The sequence below is a fragment of the Teleopsis dalmanni genome, chromosome 2 (genome assembly GCF_002237135.1).
Source record: "Teleopsis dalmanni isolate 2A chromosome 2, ASM223713v2, whole genome shotgun sequence".
NCBI classification, from domain to species: Eukaryota; Metazoa; Arthropoda; class Insecta; order Diptera; family Diopsidae; genus Teleopsis; species Teleopsis dalmanni.
In genome coordinates, this window is record NC_051847.1 from 112,239,253 (window position 1) to 112,255,130 (window position 15,878).

The following is a 15,878-nucleotide window of genomic DNA, read 5'->3' on the forward strand; positions in this document are numbered from 1 at the left end:
CATTTTACTTATGCCAACACCTGGTTTATAATTTCTAAGGCACATACACCTGAGAATAACAAGTCGAACTAAAGATTTCTTTAGTTTCTATTAGTTTTTATCAGTCGTCGCAAAGATAAATAGAATATACCCAGCATAAAAAGATCCATTGTTTTCATGATGATAAAATACCTGGTCTAGAACATGTGGAAGTTTCAATGTTATAACTATGGACGTTGTGCCAATTGGTACAGTTGTCCATAATTTCATCCTAGAGATATTGTTGAATTCTTTTCATGAATACTCAATCTTACAATAGTAAACGTTTTACTACTGATACAATTTCAATATTTTAATATTTTCAAGGAAAATATATAGCTTTGCGATATATATTTTTTCACGTGTATTGTTTACATCTCCCTGTAAACAGTTTTCATACACTAAATTGTTTCGATTGAGTTCATCGTTCGTCGCTTTTTTGTTAGAGGAAAATTTTTTGAGAGTTAAGATTTATAAGCCCATGTATTATTGCTATTCAATATAATATGCTTAATATTCTTAATGAACATAATTTGTCTTCAGTTAATTTCTGCATGTAACACGTTGAAAAATATTTTTTGGTCACATCTTTTTTTTTTGTTCACAGGATTTTCACCTTTTTTGAAAAAAATGGATTTAAAAAATTATGAATAAATTTATTGTTTGGAAATTTTGGATAATTTGGTTAATCGTTTTTTATTATCAAGAATTAAAAATCGTTTCTTGCTGAATCCAATAAGAATATAAATAAATTTAATGTATTATCTTGAAAAGAAACTGATCACTCTTCCCGAAGAAGTTGGTTTGTTGTATTCAAAATAAAAAAAAATACTTAATACTACCATCACTTAAGAAATTTTAAACACTTATTAGTTCAACTTTACAAAGCACTCAATTCTTTATTTCATTCACATCAGATTTCTTATACACTCTTACGTGCTGACATCAACTTTTCGGTGCAAGCATTCACTCATATTTTATGTATAGAATATAATTAATAGAATTAATGAATAAATACATTTTAACACGTGTTAAACACATTAATTGCTGTTTTGAATAATATTCTGCTAGAGCAGAGTTTTTAAACCACCGATTGGCTGCTCGATATTGTATTTTTATCTTTAACTATATTATTTTTTAGAAGAAACGGGGTTTCGGTGCCTACGAGCTTCGCTTCCAAGTCCTCGTTATATTCATATGTACTCTTACATATTGAACAATATGTATGTGCTTTTAATATTCTCGACAAGTTCTTAAAAAAAAATTTGATGTCTATTCTGGAGAGTAGTAAAAGCACAATATGAAAGAGTATGTAGACAGAATGTTTGTTCTTCTTCATGCAATCCCAACATTAAACATTACGACTTAATTTTACTTTTTGATACAAATCAAATAAAAATAGAAAAGACATGACATAATGACATTAAAACAGAAATGACCAGACACATTATTATAATTATTTATAATAGATAGATATTGGTCCCAGTCCCTACAATATTGGTACAATTCGTTGAAATATTCAACGTTCTTGTAAAATATATTAAGAAGACATTTTAGCTTCTCCCAATCGAACAAAACTATTTAACAAAAATGATATGTCTTTATGATTTATTTATTGTTGTGATAAATAATATATTTCGATTTATTAGAAGTTATTTTTGGTAAATTTATTACATGCACTATTAAAAAAACGAATACTTTATATCATTTTATGCAGAAATTGCGAAGAATGGAATGGATGGTTGTATGGAACATTTCTTGACATCACCAAAGTAAATAAAATACCATCGGGAGAATATCACATAAGTTATAGGCATATTTGATCTACTGTAGATACTAAAATGAAGTACATAATTATTAATTGAGGTAAAAATATCAGAATTATATTCAGCATTAGAAATAAAAAGAATGTAAATCAAATAGTTTGAACTAATCAAGTTTGATCAAATTTTATAGTACTCTCTTGAATGGCTGCAAAATTTGCAAGATTAAGTAATTAACCATCAATAATTTTTTTGAAATGTTTTTAAGATCCCGTTATAATTGTCATACAGCTGTTATCAATTAAAGCGACAAGTATTCGAGATGTCTTCTGTCAAGGGTGCATTTAATTTCTACCAAATCTTCTTCATTCAGATTAACGAAAATACGCATAACCAAAAGATGTTTCACCAATTTTTTTATGTGCTATATTGCACCTGTTCCTTAGCCCAAACACACAATATTATATGTCTGTTCAATATTGTTTCTCTCTCTTTCGTACATACCCGTATGCATACTTCTTTATGAATGGTATTGCAAGTAATAAAGCTCTATACCTACGTAGCAAGAAAATCAATCTACGTCGTATCAAATACAAAATATGCTTGAAAAGACTTTTTTCCAAGACTACTTGACATTCCCTTTTTTCCAACTTTTTCCCAACTTATAATATTTCAGTGAAAAAGTACAGAAATAAAGGAATCCACTTAAAGCAGGAACCTGAAATATTTTTATTAACATTTTTGAATGAATTTCTTTATAGTAATGTTTATAGTTTTATTCTCCGATAATTATAAAAGAATACTTTGTTTTAGTACAATATATATTCTGCAATAAGTAGATAGAATTAGCTTTTTGTTAAATAAAAATAGACATAAACATGATTGATTGGTATTATTTGGACAGCTATCCAGAATATTTGCATCGCGCGGACATTTGAAAACATCGCTGCGAAAAGATTTAGAAACATTTGCGATGTACTATGCCAGGACCAGACTCATCATACTCTTGTTTTGAAATCCACATCTGTTGGAAGGTTGAAAGTGATGCGAGAATAGAACCACCAATCCAAACGGAGTACTTTCTTTCAGGAGGTGCAATAATTTTGATTTTAATTGTAGACGGAGCTAAGGCAGTTATTTCTTTTTGCATTCTATCAGCAATACCTAAAAAAGTTTTCCATTATAAATATTTTTATCGAAATATTAATCTAATAATAATACCAGGATACATGGTAGTACCGCCAGATAGAACAGAGTTTGCATATAAATCCTTTCGAATATCCACATCGCATTTCATAATTGAATTATAAACAGTTTCATGGATACCGCATGATTCCATACCTAAGAAAGATGGCTGGAATAGCGCTTCTGGACAGCGGAACCGTTCATTTCCTATAGTTATTACCTGGCCATCGGGTAGTTCATACGATTTTTCCAATGAAGTTGAAGCAGCAGCTGTTGCCATTTCTTGTTCAAAATCTAAAGCTACGTAACAAAGTTTTTCTTTAATGTCCCTAACGATTTCACGTTCAGCAGTAGTCGTAAATGAATAACCACGTTCAGTTAAAATTTTCATAAGATAGTCAGTTAAATCGCGGCCAGCTAAATCCAATCTCAATATGGCATGTGGCAATGCGAAACCTTCATAGATTGGTACAGTGTGCGATACGCCATCGCCAGAATCTAAAACAATGCCTGTTGTGCGACCGGATGCATAAAGTGATAAGACAGCTTGTATGGCCACATACATAGCTGGTGAGTTAAATGTCTCAAACATTATTTGAGTCATTTTTTCACGATTCGCTTTTGGATTTAAAGGTGCTTCCGTCAACAATACGGGATGTTCTTCAGGTGCTACTCGCAGCTCATTGTAAAAAGTGTGATGCCATATTTTCTCCATATCATCCCAATTCGTTATAATACCATGTTCAATGGGATATTTAAGCGTTAGTATACCTCGTTTACTTTGAGCCTCATCACCAACATAAGAATCCTTTTGACCCATACCTACCATCACACCTTGATGGCGTGGGCGGCCGACAATTGATGGAAATACAGCACGTGGTGCATCATCACCAGCGAAACCGGCTTTGCACATACCAGAGCCATTGTCAATTACAAGAGCACCCGCATCATCGTCACACATCTTGGCAGTTTCACTTTAAGAGAATCTGCACCAAGGAATACATTCAAGTAATATAATGATATTTAACAATTTATTTTTTATGAATGTAATAACAACTGAACTTTATTTTCGAAATACAATATACTGAAGAAACTCAAATCAACTAATATAATAGATTCTGATCCATATTTAGATCAAGATCAATAATAGTATTTGATTTTCTCAATGATAACTACAGCACGCTATGACAAACTAACGTGTTTCACCAATTATATATTTTATTTTCACCAATTAAATTTGTATTTAATATGCACTATGAAGAAGTGCAGTTGTTTCACTTAAATTATATAGAACTTTACTAAATGATATTTTTTAATGCATTTCAATCACCAATATTTTAAAATTAAATTTGAAATGAATTAGGTACTTCGTTCAGTTATTATTCATTTCTATCTATTAGGTATACACGTACTGATTACACACACGTTCTTAATAAGAGAGTATCCTATTTTATATGTCCACACAAAGCACTTTCTTTCGTGATTTTGTAAAGGGTCCTTGTTGGCGGCAAACACTTCAACAAAATGGATTGATGTTCGCAGTGTAAAGTCTTTTTATTAAGAAAATCGCTCTAATAATGAAATGTCCAATATAGACAACTATGCATGCATCTAAAATAAGTAATCACACTCAGCACAAACAAATAATCATCACCACTACACCAAAGATAAATACAATCAAATTGTATTTAGTTGCGATGTCTAAATCGGCTCCCGTTTAAATCGTCGGCTCTTTCCATATAAGCAGTTTTGCGCTTCGTTTTGTTTAACGCTACATTACACATTTTAAATATTTACGAAAAGTCACCACAGGTAAACTAATGTAAAAGATTTTCTGTATTTCTATTTACCAATAAATTATTAGGGTTCACTCCAATATCGGATCCAATATCGGAATAACGCCAGTGTAACTGCTACGTTCCTAAAACTTTTTGTATTGCGAGCCTTAGAACTCCGGTAATAACATTACATTAACATGAAGATACTCGTAAATTCATTTTAAATACAGAAATACCAGATGTATTTAATATATGTCTTAATATAGTCTTAAATTGTAAATTGTAGAGATTATTTGTTTTTAATCTGTTCTTTTTGTTGTGGGTACCTGTTGTATAAATTGTCAGACACAATGATCCAGATTAATAATAACAATAATAATAGAAGCTTATATATGTATATTCCGATGTGCTTAGATCGTATATCAGAACTATGAAAATATTCTAAAATAAAGAGTAGGAACAGATTGTATAAATTACTTCAGCTATTAACACTGAAAGCGTTTATACCACCGTTTCTCACACTTGCTACATATAAAATGATATTATGTTATGTTATTTTCGCTTTTTTGGTGCTGTTAAGTAACACTTGCACTCTTATTATTTTGAAGTACATATTTATATGCACCAAGTTGAGCACTGGCCACATACATTGTTGATACGAATTGGATATAGTAAGACAAATCATATGCATTTGCATTGATCTATATGATGGTACAACTAAATTACAGGTATTACAGGTATTACAGGTATTTGTTTGTTTGTCACAGAAGTATAATTAAAAAAGCAATTTGCAATAAGTAGAATATTGTATCATTCAATTTAAATATTAAAATGAGTAATCAGTTTTTATACACTTCACATATTGCGTTCTCACCATGGCTTCGAACCAGAATTGAACCGTTAACCGAAAGAAAATTTTAAGTTTAGGTATATTGGTCCTCTTCAGTTGTTAAAAATTTGACGAATGAAACTTAAAAGTTTGATTGTTCATGAATTCATGGATTCATGAATAATGTGTTTTTAAAAAAAATGAATTAAATGATTTCATTCATAAAAACTGTATTGTACTATATAAAAAATATTCTTTGGGAACAGGACTGAAAACCGAACCCCGAAATAAATTGATATTTTTGCCGGAGCAGAAACGTGAAGTGAACTGATATATGTTTTTATTGAAGTAGAATAAAACCAGGATCAAATATTTCCACTTTGAAGCCCTGCACATGTTTGTATGTATATTTATTTATCCGTTAGGTGTTATTTTAATACAAAACATGCATAATATATAATATATATATATCTCTAATAAATTTATTTTAAACTTGAAACTTTGATATAGTTACCAAGCAGCTGTAATACAATGTTCTGTTTACAGAACTATATTATATATCTATATGCGTGTTAACATATTATGTTTATATATTATGTTTATATATTATGTTTACTTTACTTCTCTCTCTACCTCGTATATAACCGAAAACGAAAATAATAAATACTTATTAAAAAATAATTGATATGGGTATTCAGAAACAAAACTTAGAACAATTTCTACAAAACAAAATACAGATGACATTATAGAATATACCCGATATATATGAATTTAAATAGAGTATGAAAATATTTTTGTTGAAAATGCAGCACGTAAAGTACAATAGTAGGGAAATATACAAACTTGAATTCCCAAATCCTTTTATTTAGCTCTTGTCTTATTGTATTAGAAATAAAAAAAACTATCAACTTTTATTAATCTCAATTATATTTAGCAATTATTAGCAAAGCAAATATGTAAAAGAAAAAATACAATTGCAGCAAATGAGAGCTGCAATTGTAAATTGCAAAGAGAATGCACGAATCCACTCGAACACATACGATTACATAGGGATCTTTAAATAGAAACGAACCTTAGAAGGACTGATACGAGCAAACATTTAATAGGTTGAATTTTATTCAAAAGAATTTTGCGTTGATCATCGATCATTGATCATTACCACATTGTCTGCTGGCTGCTGACTGCTAGCAGCTAGCTGCTAACAAAACAATTGGCAGCATACAAAAACTACACGCTCAAAACAAATAAAAAATGGGAAACTGCAGCAGCATAAATCAACATCAAGGTTGGCCCATTGAATTCTAAATTTTGGTCTAGGAAACATCACCACGATACGCAATAGGCGTCGTTACGAAATTGCTTCAACATAGCACTTTTCGTAATGCCAACTACACATTAGAGACATAAATGCCTCTAATTTATTCTGGCCTTAGTCAGCATTCTGCATTTTAATTTTTTAGGGCCTTATTATTCAACTATTCGATTATAAATATATATATGTATAATAGTTGACACAAGCACCCAGTACTTTTGTAAATTGTCTATACAAACTAAATTCACTGTAGTAGTTTTCAAATAAAATGGGGTTAATTTTAATATAAAAGTAAAAGTTAAAGTAAAATTTCACAGAAGCTCCATAATAGGCCTTCTATTCAGCCCCATTCGGTTGATTAAAAGTATTGTCTGTATAAGTAAATGAATAGAAAAGGTCGGTCTGTCTACTTTGTAATTGATACGAAATCAATTTGGTAGGGGAACAAATATGCAGTTTAAAAGTTTCAGTATATTACTTTACTTTAGTAAATGAGCCTTTAAAGAATTTTTATTCCATACATTAAAAATATTAATTCAAATTTAAAATTTTTTTATTGAACAATAAAAGCCTTTGGAAATTTTATTAAATTTTATCATCTATAAATATCATAAAATAAATTATATATCATTTATTATTCTATATAAATCACTTGACGCAAACATGTATAGTAACGGATCTGTTAAACAAATACCAATTCCTTTCTGTGTAGTTTATTTCGTGATTAAATATGGCTGCTGAATAACTATGTAATATTAAGCGGGTTTAACAGAATTCGTACACGAACAAAGGCTTTTATGTAAAAACTGCTTTTATGTAAGAGCTTGAAACTAAATGAAAAAAATTATCACCATACCTAGACTTACTGATGACTAAGTTGAAGCGTTCTTAATTTCTTAAGTTCGTTTAATGACCACAAGCACATAGTTTTGGTATTTTTCACATTTGATTGTCTCCCATTGGAAAGAAGCTCCGTTAAAATGAAGTCATCTAGTAAAGAATTAACCTTTAATCCAAAAGCTGTGCATAGGTCACCAACAAACCCTGCAATGGCAGTGACTAGTGAATCAGAACAGTGTTCCTCTGCGGCAATGTATTTAATAAAGTTAATTATATCAACCAAATGGGTTTCCAAGTAATGAACATCAGAGTTTGGCTGGGCATCAGTTCCTTTTAATGCTTGAATAATACTTGTATATGCTTCTAATATGCTTTTTCTTAGATCAACAACGTAATCAGATACGTCAACAGTATTCGTCTGATATTGTAAACATGTAGCAGAACGTAGAACATCAAGAACAGTGTTTAAATATTTTAAAAAATCTCTGCCAACAGCAATTGCTACATCGCCAATTGTGGATAGAATCTGTGGCGTAATACTGCAGTCTAATAACGGTTCATGTAAAAGTGATATCAATGCTGTCATGAGCTCGTCACAGTAAGGTAATATATGATGCTTTAGAGCTTGACATATGTCTGCAGTTAATCCAACAGTGACAGAGCATAAGTTTCCTTCATTATGTCTCTTTAGGCCATCACACAAGAAAGGCTTAAAATCGTCCATATATCTAAGAAAAACATGATCAATAATTTCAACAAGCGCACTTATAACCAAAAACCCGTCTTCAAGTGTGCCATCCATTCGGCCAGTGCTTAAGTTGAACATGGTAAATACAGCTACCATAATATTGTCGGATAACTGTTCAACGATCTCATATGGCAATTTCCGCAAGCCGCTTTCCAACGTAGCACAGAGTAACGATTGTATATCCGTAATCTGTTGTCGATCGCCTTGATTCTGTGTACTCGCAGCTTGGCCAAGAAAATAGTTAAGGCGATGCAATATAAGAGTAGTTACGCGCTCAACTATATGAAGGCAATCGATTGGAGAGTTCGAAATTAAATTAATAAGCGCATCGTAAGCGGATGCGCGTAGATTACTTGATGTTGCATCCTCCCGTTGAGTTGTCTCTAATATCTGACTGACAATGTTTTCAAAAAATGGTGAAAGACAGTACGTTTCTGGAAAAACATTTTTTTCCATATTAGCCAATTCATAGGCGCCCTTTGCAAGTCCTATTATAGCACCACAAACACCGGCTGCTATATTTGGTTCCGATTTTAGATTTTTAAGAAAATACTGCAACAACATTTGAAAATGATCATCCTTTATGACAGTTTCAGAAGCTACAGCGCATAAGCGGTCGAACGTCCATGAAGTAGTGTCGCACACAATGCAATTTTTGTCAGATAATAACTGAATGAGTTTAGGTATTGCATACTTAATAAGTTCCTCCCGAGCATTATTTTGTATACCATCCAAAATTGCTGCAAATAACATAATTGAAGCATTACGGTAACGCCACTCGAGAGCGTCAATGTTACTCGTTATAAAAGGTATAACATAGGGCAGAATCTCATCTTCACAGCACCTAGCAAATAGTAAAAGACACAATGAAGCCGCTTTTGGTGGACTCCAGTTCTCATCATTTATAAACTCATCTTGCATTATGATTTTATCGATCAAAATTGGAACTAAATGTTGCGCAGCTCCTCGAGCGTAATGTTTTAAATGATTTTGTGGGAAACAATCTCTTGGATCACATTGCTTTTGCTCCATTATGAGGCAAAGCTCTTCATCACATATACTTGACCAAAATTCGATACCTTGGAGCGATATTTCTTTAATATCTGATTTCACTGCCTCAGAAGTTATGTTAAATAAAGCGTCTGCCATATATGATTCCATGTGATGATAGTAAAGAGTTGCAATATGAGCAATGCATTGAAGCGCTGAGACGCAAAGATCAATATCAGCTGATTGAGATGCCTCGCATACTACTTCCATAATAACATTTCGTTCCGATTCAACATCAAAATTCTTTTTAGCAAATTCAAGCGAATTCAGCAAAGCTTTAGTGGCAGTTAAACGAATGTTATTATTGGGCTCGTATTTGCGCATGCCGTGAACTATAGATGTAAGTATAGCATTGGATTGACACTCTAAAATGTTACAGCGTAGATCTTGGCATATGTAACCAATTGTTTCAAGTGACGCTTCGCGAACAATATCTTTTGATCGATGCTCAAGAACTTTATTAGCTAGAGTTTGAATAATCTCAATCCAGCGATTTACCTGAAGTTCCAGAACAGCAAGTACGGCAACACTTTGAGTAGCACATAGAGGGCGAGTTATTTCCATATCTAGCGCATTTAAAACGTTTGTTTTTATGTACTCTCTGGTTTGTTCTGGGAATTCATACCAACGCTTTTGATAGAGTAATAGAACATTCTCATTCTTACTTGTTAAATAGTTCTTGATTTGTAGACCAGCCGCCATACGAACCAATTGAGGATAATGTGTGCCAGCAAGTATGTCTGAAAGGAACTTTATAAATTCCGGTAAGTTGGTGACTGCAGCTTGTTCTAGATAGTCTTTTGATGCATTGAGCTCATCGATGTCGGTAGAGAGTGAGCTCTGGAGGCACTGTGCTATTTGATCTAGAATGTTAACGTTCATACTTTTAACTTAATAAATACCAAAATGATTTAATTTCTCTTATATATATGTATAAACTAATGAAATTTATTATGAATTAACCATATGACTTTTAGAAATAATGACAACTATATCAATTATATACAGATAAACAATATAAATATAGTTTGTGTTACTTGTAATATTTATTTTCTCATAAAATGTTTTCCCTTTATTTGTAGCGTAAATAATAACTGAATATAAAAGTGGAAGACAACAATAGGTTACCACATACCATTGGAAGCCATTGCAATGGAAAAAATTTATTATGGGTTATATAATATCAAGGACTTTAGATAGACTTAGGGCCATGTTATGTGGAGTGGCTTGGGCACGGCATGAGTAAAATTGTTGTTGTTTTCAATTCAAATTATAAAATTGAGAGTGAGAGAAAAAACTATATGTCGGTTTAAATTCTGGCATGAGAGCCGGCGTATTTGTGTCTCGGCACTAAGCAAAACTAAATCACTGCAAGTTCAGCAGGTTGTGGAGAAGAAATGGCCTATTTCATAAACTGCTAATAATCTAATTATTACACCTTCCGATTTTAGGGAAAGGCGTATAATTTTGTAAGTACTGGTAACAATTGTTGTAAGATAATGTAATAATAAATTAACATTATTACAGCCTCTATGGGCCTATTCACACTATCATGAACGCGAGATGAACTTGACAACAACATGAACTGTTAGTTCACTTATTTTATTTTGTGTAAACGTATAAAATGCTTGTGTGTAGTAGTGCAGAGCACAGAAATTTAGAGTATTCAGCATTCAGCATAAAAAGTAAATATAAACATAACATTGCATATGTATGCGTGTCAAGCTGAAGAAACGCACCAAATTTCATTGCTTGAAATTCATGAACTCACATCACACTCTCTTCCCTCTCTCATCTATCAGTTACCAGTTTTCAAGTTCATGTTCATGTTACGTTCATGATAGTGTAAATAGGCCCTATGAGTTATTTTTCCTGGTTATTTTTGGTGGCAAATTAAAAGTGAGCATATCTACATTTGCTTTTAAATTTAGGCACAACCAAAAAGTACCAAAACATTGAAATTGGCAATACTGAAGTGACAGTCTACATAACATGCATTTTCGGCATAGCCCGAAAGAGCCAATTTTGCCCGAGCCATCTTATACGTGGTCTACCTCTGCTGCGGTTATTATACGGCGTGAAATGGAGTATTCACTTTTGTGGTCTATCGTGCGGCATTCTCATGACGTATCCTAACCATCTCAAGCGTTGCGACTTTGCGAACTTCACCACATCTTCACCATCATAAAGTTGTAGTAGCTCAGCATTCGTACGCCGACGAAATTTTTCTTGATTCAGGCGGATGGAACCATAAATCTTTCTCAGCACCTTTCTTTCGAATGTTCTAATTTGGTTTTCATTTGCTGTCGTTAGAGTCCACGTTTCGGCCCCGTAGCATAATACCGGGCAGACGATTGCCTTGTAAGCGTGTAGTTTGACACTTCTGGTGACGATTTTAGATTTGAAGATTTTCGCGTGTCCGTAATAACTTCTGTTTGCTGCTACAATTCTGTCTTGTATACTAACACTGATTCCATTGTTTTTATTAATAAGAACACCCAAGTATTTGGCGCTTTCAACTTCTTCAAACTTAAACTCACCAACTTGAAAGGGCTCTAAAATTCGGCTGTGCATGTTTCTTCCAACCCTCATATATTTTGTTTTGTTCTCATTAATGTTTAGCCCAACTATCTTAGCTCTGAGTTGTAAGTCGACGAACTTTTCTTTCATATAGTGAAGTGATCTGCTTAAGATGGCTATGTCATCTGCGTAAGCAATGGTCAGTGATGTTTTGTTGAATATGTTCCCTGTTGCCACCAGTGACTTAATAGCATCGTGAAGGACTAGGTTGAAAATGGTAGTTGAAAGCGAGTCACCTTGCTTCACTGCACTTTTAATTTCAAAGGCATCTGTTAGACTGTCTTGCACTATCACTTTTCCAGTCGTATTGCACAGTGTAATCATTATTAATTTTATGAGCTTCTGATTGATCCCGAGTGACTGTAAAGCTTCCTGTATCATTTTTCTATCGATGCTGTCAAATGCTTGTTTGAAGTCGATGAAAAGGATATGTACTAATGCATTGAACTCATAACTCATTTTCAGGTTCTGTTTAAGCAGGAATATTTGATCGGTCCCCTTGGTATTCACCTAAGATTTCCTCCGCTGCATTCTTTAGTCGCTTGTTTAAAATGCATGTAACATGTGCTTAACAACGTTATGCCTCGGTAATTATTACAATCTAGTTTGTCACCTTTCTTGTGCAGTGGTACTACTATGCCAGTGAGCCACGCTTCCGGCAGCATTTCTTCAGCCCAGACACGTTTGATTAATGTAAACAGCTCTATTTTTGCGCTTTCTCCGCAATGTTTAATGAGCTCTGCTGATATACTATCTTCACCCGGTGATTTTCCGTTTTTCACTTGCTTTATGGCTTCTGTAAATTCCTCAAGAGTGGGTTCAGGTTCTTGTTCTGTACTTGTAGCTAAGTCTGTTAAGGATAGGTTATTACTTTCCGAACCAATGTTGAAAAGTTCTTGAAAATGTTCCTGCCATCTTTTGATAATGCACTCTTTTTCTACTAGTAGTTCCCCATCTTTGTCTTTACAGATGTTGATTTGCTCCTGAAAACCCTTTGTTTGATGCTTGATGTTGTGAAAGAAACCTTTAGCGTTTCTATCTGCAAAATCTCTATTGATGTCTAGGATTTCTCTATTGACGGCTTCTTTTTTTTTTCTTTTGCATATTATATTTGCTATTTTTCGTTTGTTTTTGTAGTTGCTTTGGTTAGTAATGCTGTTGTCATTTAACATTTGTTCTCTGGCTACATTCTTAGCTTCTACTGCGACTGCACAGTCGTTATCAAACCAATTGTTGCGTCTACGATTTCTTTTCACACCAACGGTTTCTTCTGCTGCTTTTGTGATTGAATTTGCAAAAACTTTCCAGTGCTCGTTTATATTGGTATAGTTCGTGATATGTCTAAGTGATTCGTTTACTCTCTGCTCATATTGTTGGACCGCTTCGCTGTCATGTAACTTGTCAACGTCTCATTTTTTCCTTCTAGATCCGTAATTTGTACGCACGCCCTTTAGACTTTGTCTTACTGTGGCTTTTACCAGAAAATGGTCGCTATCGACATTCGCACTTCTACAGCTACGAACATCAAGGATAAACGATTTCTTAATATGGTCAATAAGAACATGATCTATTTGGTTAACTGTTGTTGAACCTGGTAGCTGCCATGTGCCCTTGTGTATATTTTTGTGTGGAAAATGCGTGCTGCTAATGTACATACCGGAACCAGTTGCAAGCTGACATAACCGTTTACCATTGTCTGATGACACGGTGTGTAGTGAGTGTAAGCCAGCTACATTAGAATTGTATTGTTCTCTTCCAATTTTTGCATTGAAGTCTCCAAGTAATATTTTTGTATCATGTGATGGAGTTTTGCTCAATGTCTCGTCTAAGTCTGTATAATAGGTCTCTTTAGCGATATCATCTGCGTCTTCTGTTGGAGCATAGGCACATATTCTGTCATTTATTGGTCTGAAGCCCAAAAACGATTTTTCCACTCGTTTGTTAAGCAGAAATCCAGTCCCAGACCTACCAGACCTTTCAGCGTCACCACTAAAACGGAATTTTGTACCATTGCATTCAATTTCACCACATCCTTGCCATCGTACTTCTTGAACCGCTAGCACATCAACGTTGTACTTTTCCATTTGCTTAATTGTTTCTTGTAGTGCTCCTGCTCTCAGCAGCGTACGTACGTTCCATGTTCCCAGAATTATATCACGCTTTCGTTTTTTTTTGACTTGTTTTATGTTTTTTGTTTGGTTGATGATGAGTCACAATATTTTTGACGAGGCGGGTTGTGATCCCAGCGCTCAACCCTTTTGGCCCAGGGAGAGGACTGCACGATTTGTTTGTTCTCTGCTAGTATTCGATTTTCTTTTTCTTCTGTTCAAGTGTTTTGAGATACACGCGACAGTTTTTGTCAAGCACTGCATGATTTTCGTCAAAGCCCAAGCCTAGCTACTCATTTGCACGTATACAATTTATGCATTTATTAACCGGCTCCTCATTGCAATCGCGAGTACGATGTCTTTGATGGCATTTACGGCAACATTCGTCGTACCTGGAATAAGGCGCTCTATGGTTGAAGCCCTGGCACTTGTAACATATCATTAAGTCCGTTCCATTGTTTAGCTTTTCTGCTTCCATAGTTTTTGTAAAGGTATTCGAGTCCGTTTCAAATATTGCGTTGTAAAATACTTTATTATCTCGTTTTATTTCGTACATTTTTGCTAGTTTTAGTTCACAATTAGAGAGGCACTGATATTGTTTTCGCAATTTTTCGATAATTTCCTGTTCGTTATAGAATCGTTAAAACTGATTCTAGAGATAGTAAATCGTGGTTTAATAGAGTTTGGGACTTTTACTTTATAATTCTCGCTCATAGCGCCTTTTACAGCACATTTTATTTTTTCACGCTCGGAATCACTTTCTGCCTCTATAACAATGGTGCCGTTGTTTCTTTCGTAGATATTAGCGATTTTCAAATTTTCCGGGTTTATTTTATTGTTTAGGTCTTGCTTTGTTTTTGCAATATTTTGTTTGGATTTAGGTTTGATCATGAAAGGCACTTCTTTTCTGAATTTAAGCGCTTCGGCATATGAAGCTTGCTTTGAACTGTGCGGCTGTAAAGCGTTACTTTGGATTTCCTTTAGCTCTTAACAGATTTTTTTGTTTTGCTTATTATTGCTTTCGATTTCATCCCGCACTTTCTCGTTATGGGTTTTTATCGTTTCTGCAATTTCACGAAATTTTTTAACTTCTATGGCATCCTCTTCACATACCCGTTTCACTTCTTTCATATTTTCCAAACGCTGGCTGAATTTTTTTTCGACTGCTGTTAGCAAGAGTTTTAGCTCATTTTCGCTTTTTTGCTGGGCTTGCATTAAGCTGTCATGACTTTTAGCTAGTGCTGTTTCGAAATGGTTTTTGTATTCGCCCAGTTGTTCACAGAAGCGTTGACCATCCTTTGCGTTGACCATCCATTGTTCGTTGCATTTTTTCAAGCACTTCATCGATGTTGAGTATAAGTGTAAAACAGTCATCGCACATAAATCTTACAAAGGGCCTATCCAAAACTCCTTCCGCGTAATCGTCTAAGCTACTACATTTAACCGTGCGGTGGAATCGTTTTTGGCATGCCCCTTGACATATTATAAAGCTATCATTGCGAAGCGACTTATTACATTTCGAGCAATCCATATTGTCACGCCGAACTCGCGACCGAAAATAAGAACGCTAAAAACGTACCAAGCCGCACGAGTAAGAAAATTATTAACTAAATTAATTAAACCGGTCCAAACTATTAAAATAAAAACTGTGAAATCTATTTATACGG

The 15,878-nt window shown here is 33.7% G+C and overlaps 2 protein-coding genes across 3 annotated transcripts; both read right to left on the bottom strand.

Annotated features, from left to right (window-relative positions):
* Window positions 1-2,542: 2,542 nt before the first annotated feature.
* Window positions 2,543-4,517, bottom strand: LOC119685533 (actin, indirect flight muscle). 2 transcript variants are annotated; one of them, XM_038099838.1, is made up of 3 exons: window positions 4,390-4,517; window positions 3,003-3,952; window positions 2,543-2,945 (listed from the first exon to the last, which is right to left on the bottom strand). In XM_038099838.1, exons 2-3 carry the CDS (start codon window positions 3,925-3,927, stop codon window positions 2,740-2,742), a joined length of 1,131 nt encoding a protein of 376 aa, XP_037955766.1. In that variant the 5' UTR covers window positions 3,928-3,952; window positions 4,390-4,517; the 3' UTR covers window positions 2,543-2,739. The 2 variants fall into 2 exon arrangements, with proteins under 2 accessions (XP_037955766.1, XP_037955765.1); XM_038099837.1 differs by having other exon boundaries at window positions 4,379-4,516.
* Window positions 4,518-7,747: 3,230 nt separating this feature from the next.
* Window positions 7,748-14,187, bottom strand: LOC119675464 (importin subunit beta-like). The gene is made up of 3 exons (XM_038086671.1): window positions 13,570-14,187; window positions 12,702-13,086; window positions 7,748-10,386 (listed from the first exon to the last, which is right to left on the bottom strand). The coding sequence occupies exons 1-3, from the start codon at window positions 14,185-14,187 to the stop codon at window positions 7,748-7,750; spliced, it is 3,642 nt and encodes a 1,213-aa protein (XP_037942599.1).
* Between the last annotated feature and the right edge of the window lie 1,691 nt (window positions 14,188-15,878).

Excerpts from the sequence above, each read along its gene's own strand:
- LOC119675464 (XM_038086671.1), bottom strand. The coding sequence starts at position 14,187 with ATGGAAAAGTACAACGTTGATGTGCTAGCGGTTCAAGAAGTACGATGG. Across the intron at positions 13,087-13,569 it reads ATTTTCTGGTAAAAGCCACA|GAGCAAATCAACATCTGTAA; the intron begins GTAAGACAAAGT and ends AAGGGTTTTCAG. Across the intron at positions 10,387-12,701 it reads GAAAGGTGACAAACTAGATT|ATCAAATAGCACAGTGCCTC; the intron begins GTAATAATTACC and ends TTAACATTCTAG.
- LOC119685533 (XM_038099838.1), bottom strand. The coding sequence starts at position 3,927 with ATGTGTGACGATGATGCGGGTGCTCTTGTAATTGACAATGGCTCTGGT. Across the intron at positions 2,946-3,002 it reads CGGTACTACCATGTATCCTG|GTATTGCTGATAGAATGCAA; the intron begins GTATTATTATTA and ends AAACTTTTTTAG.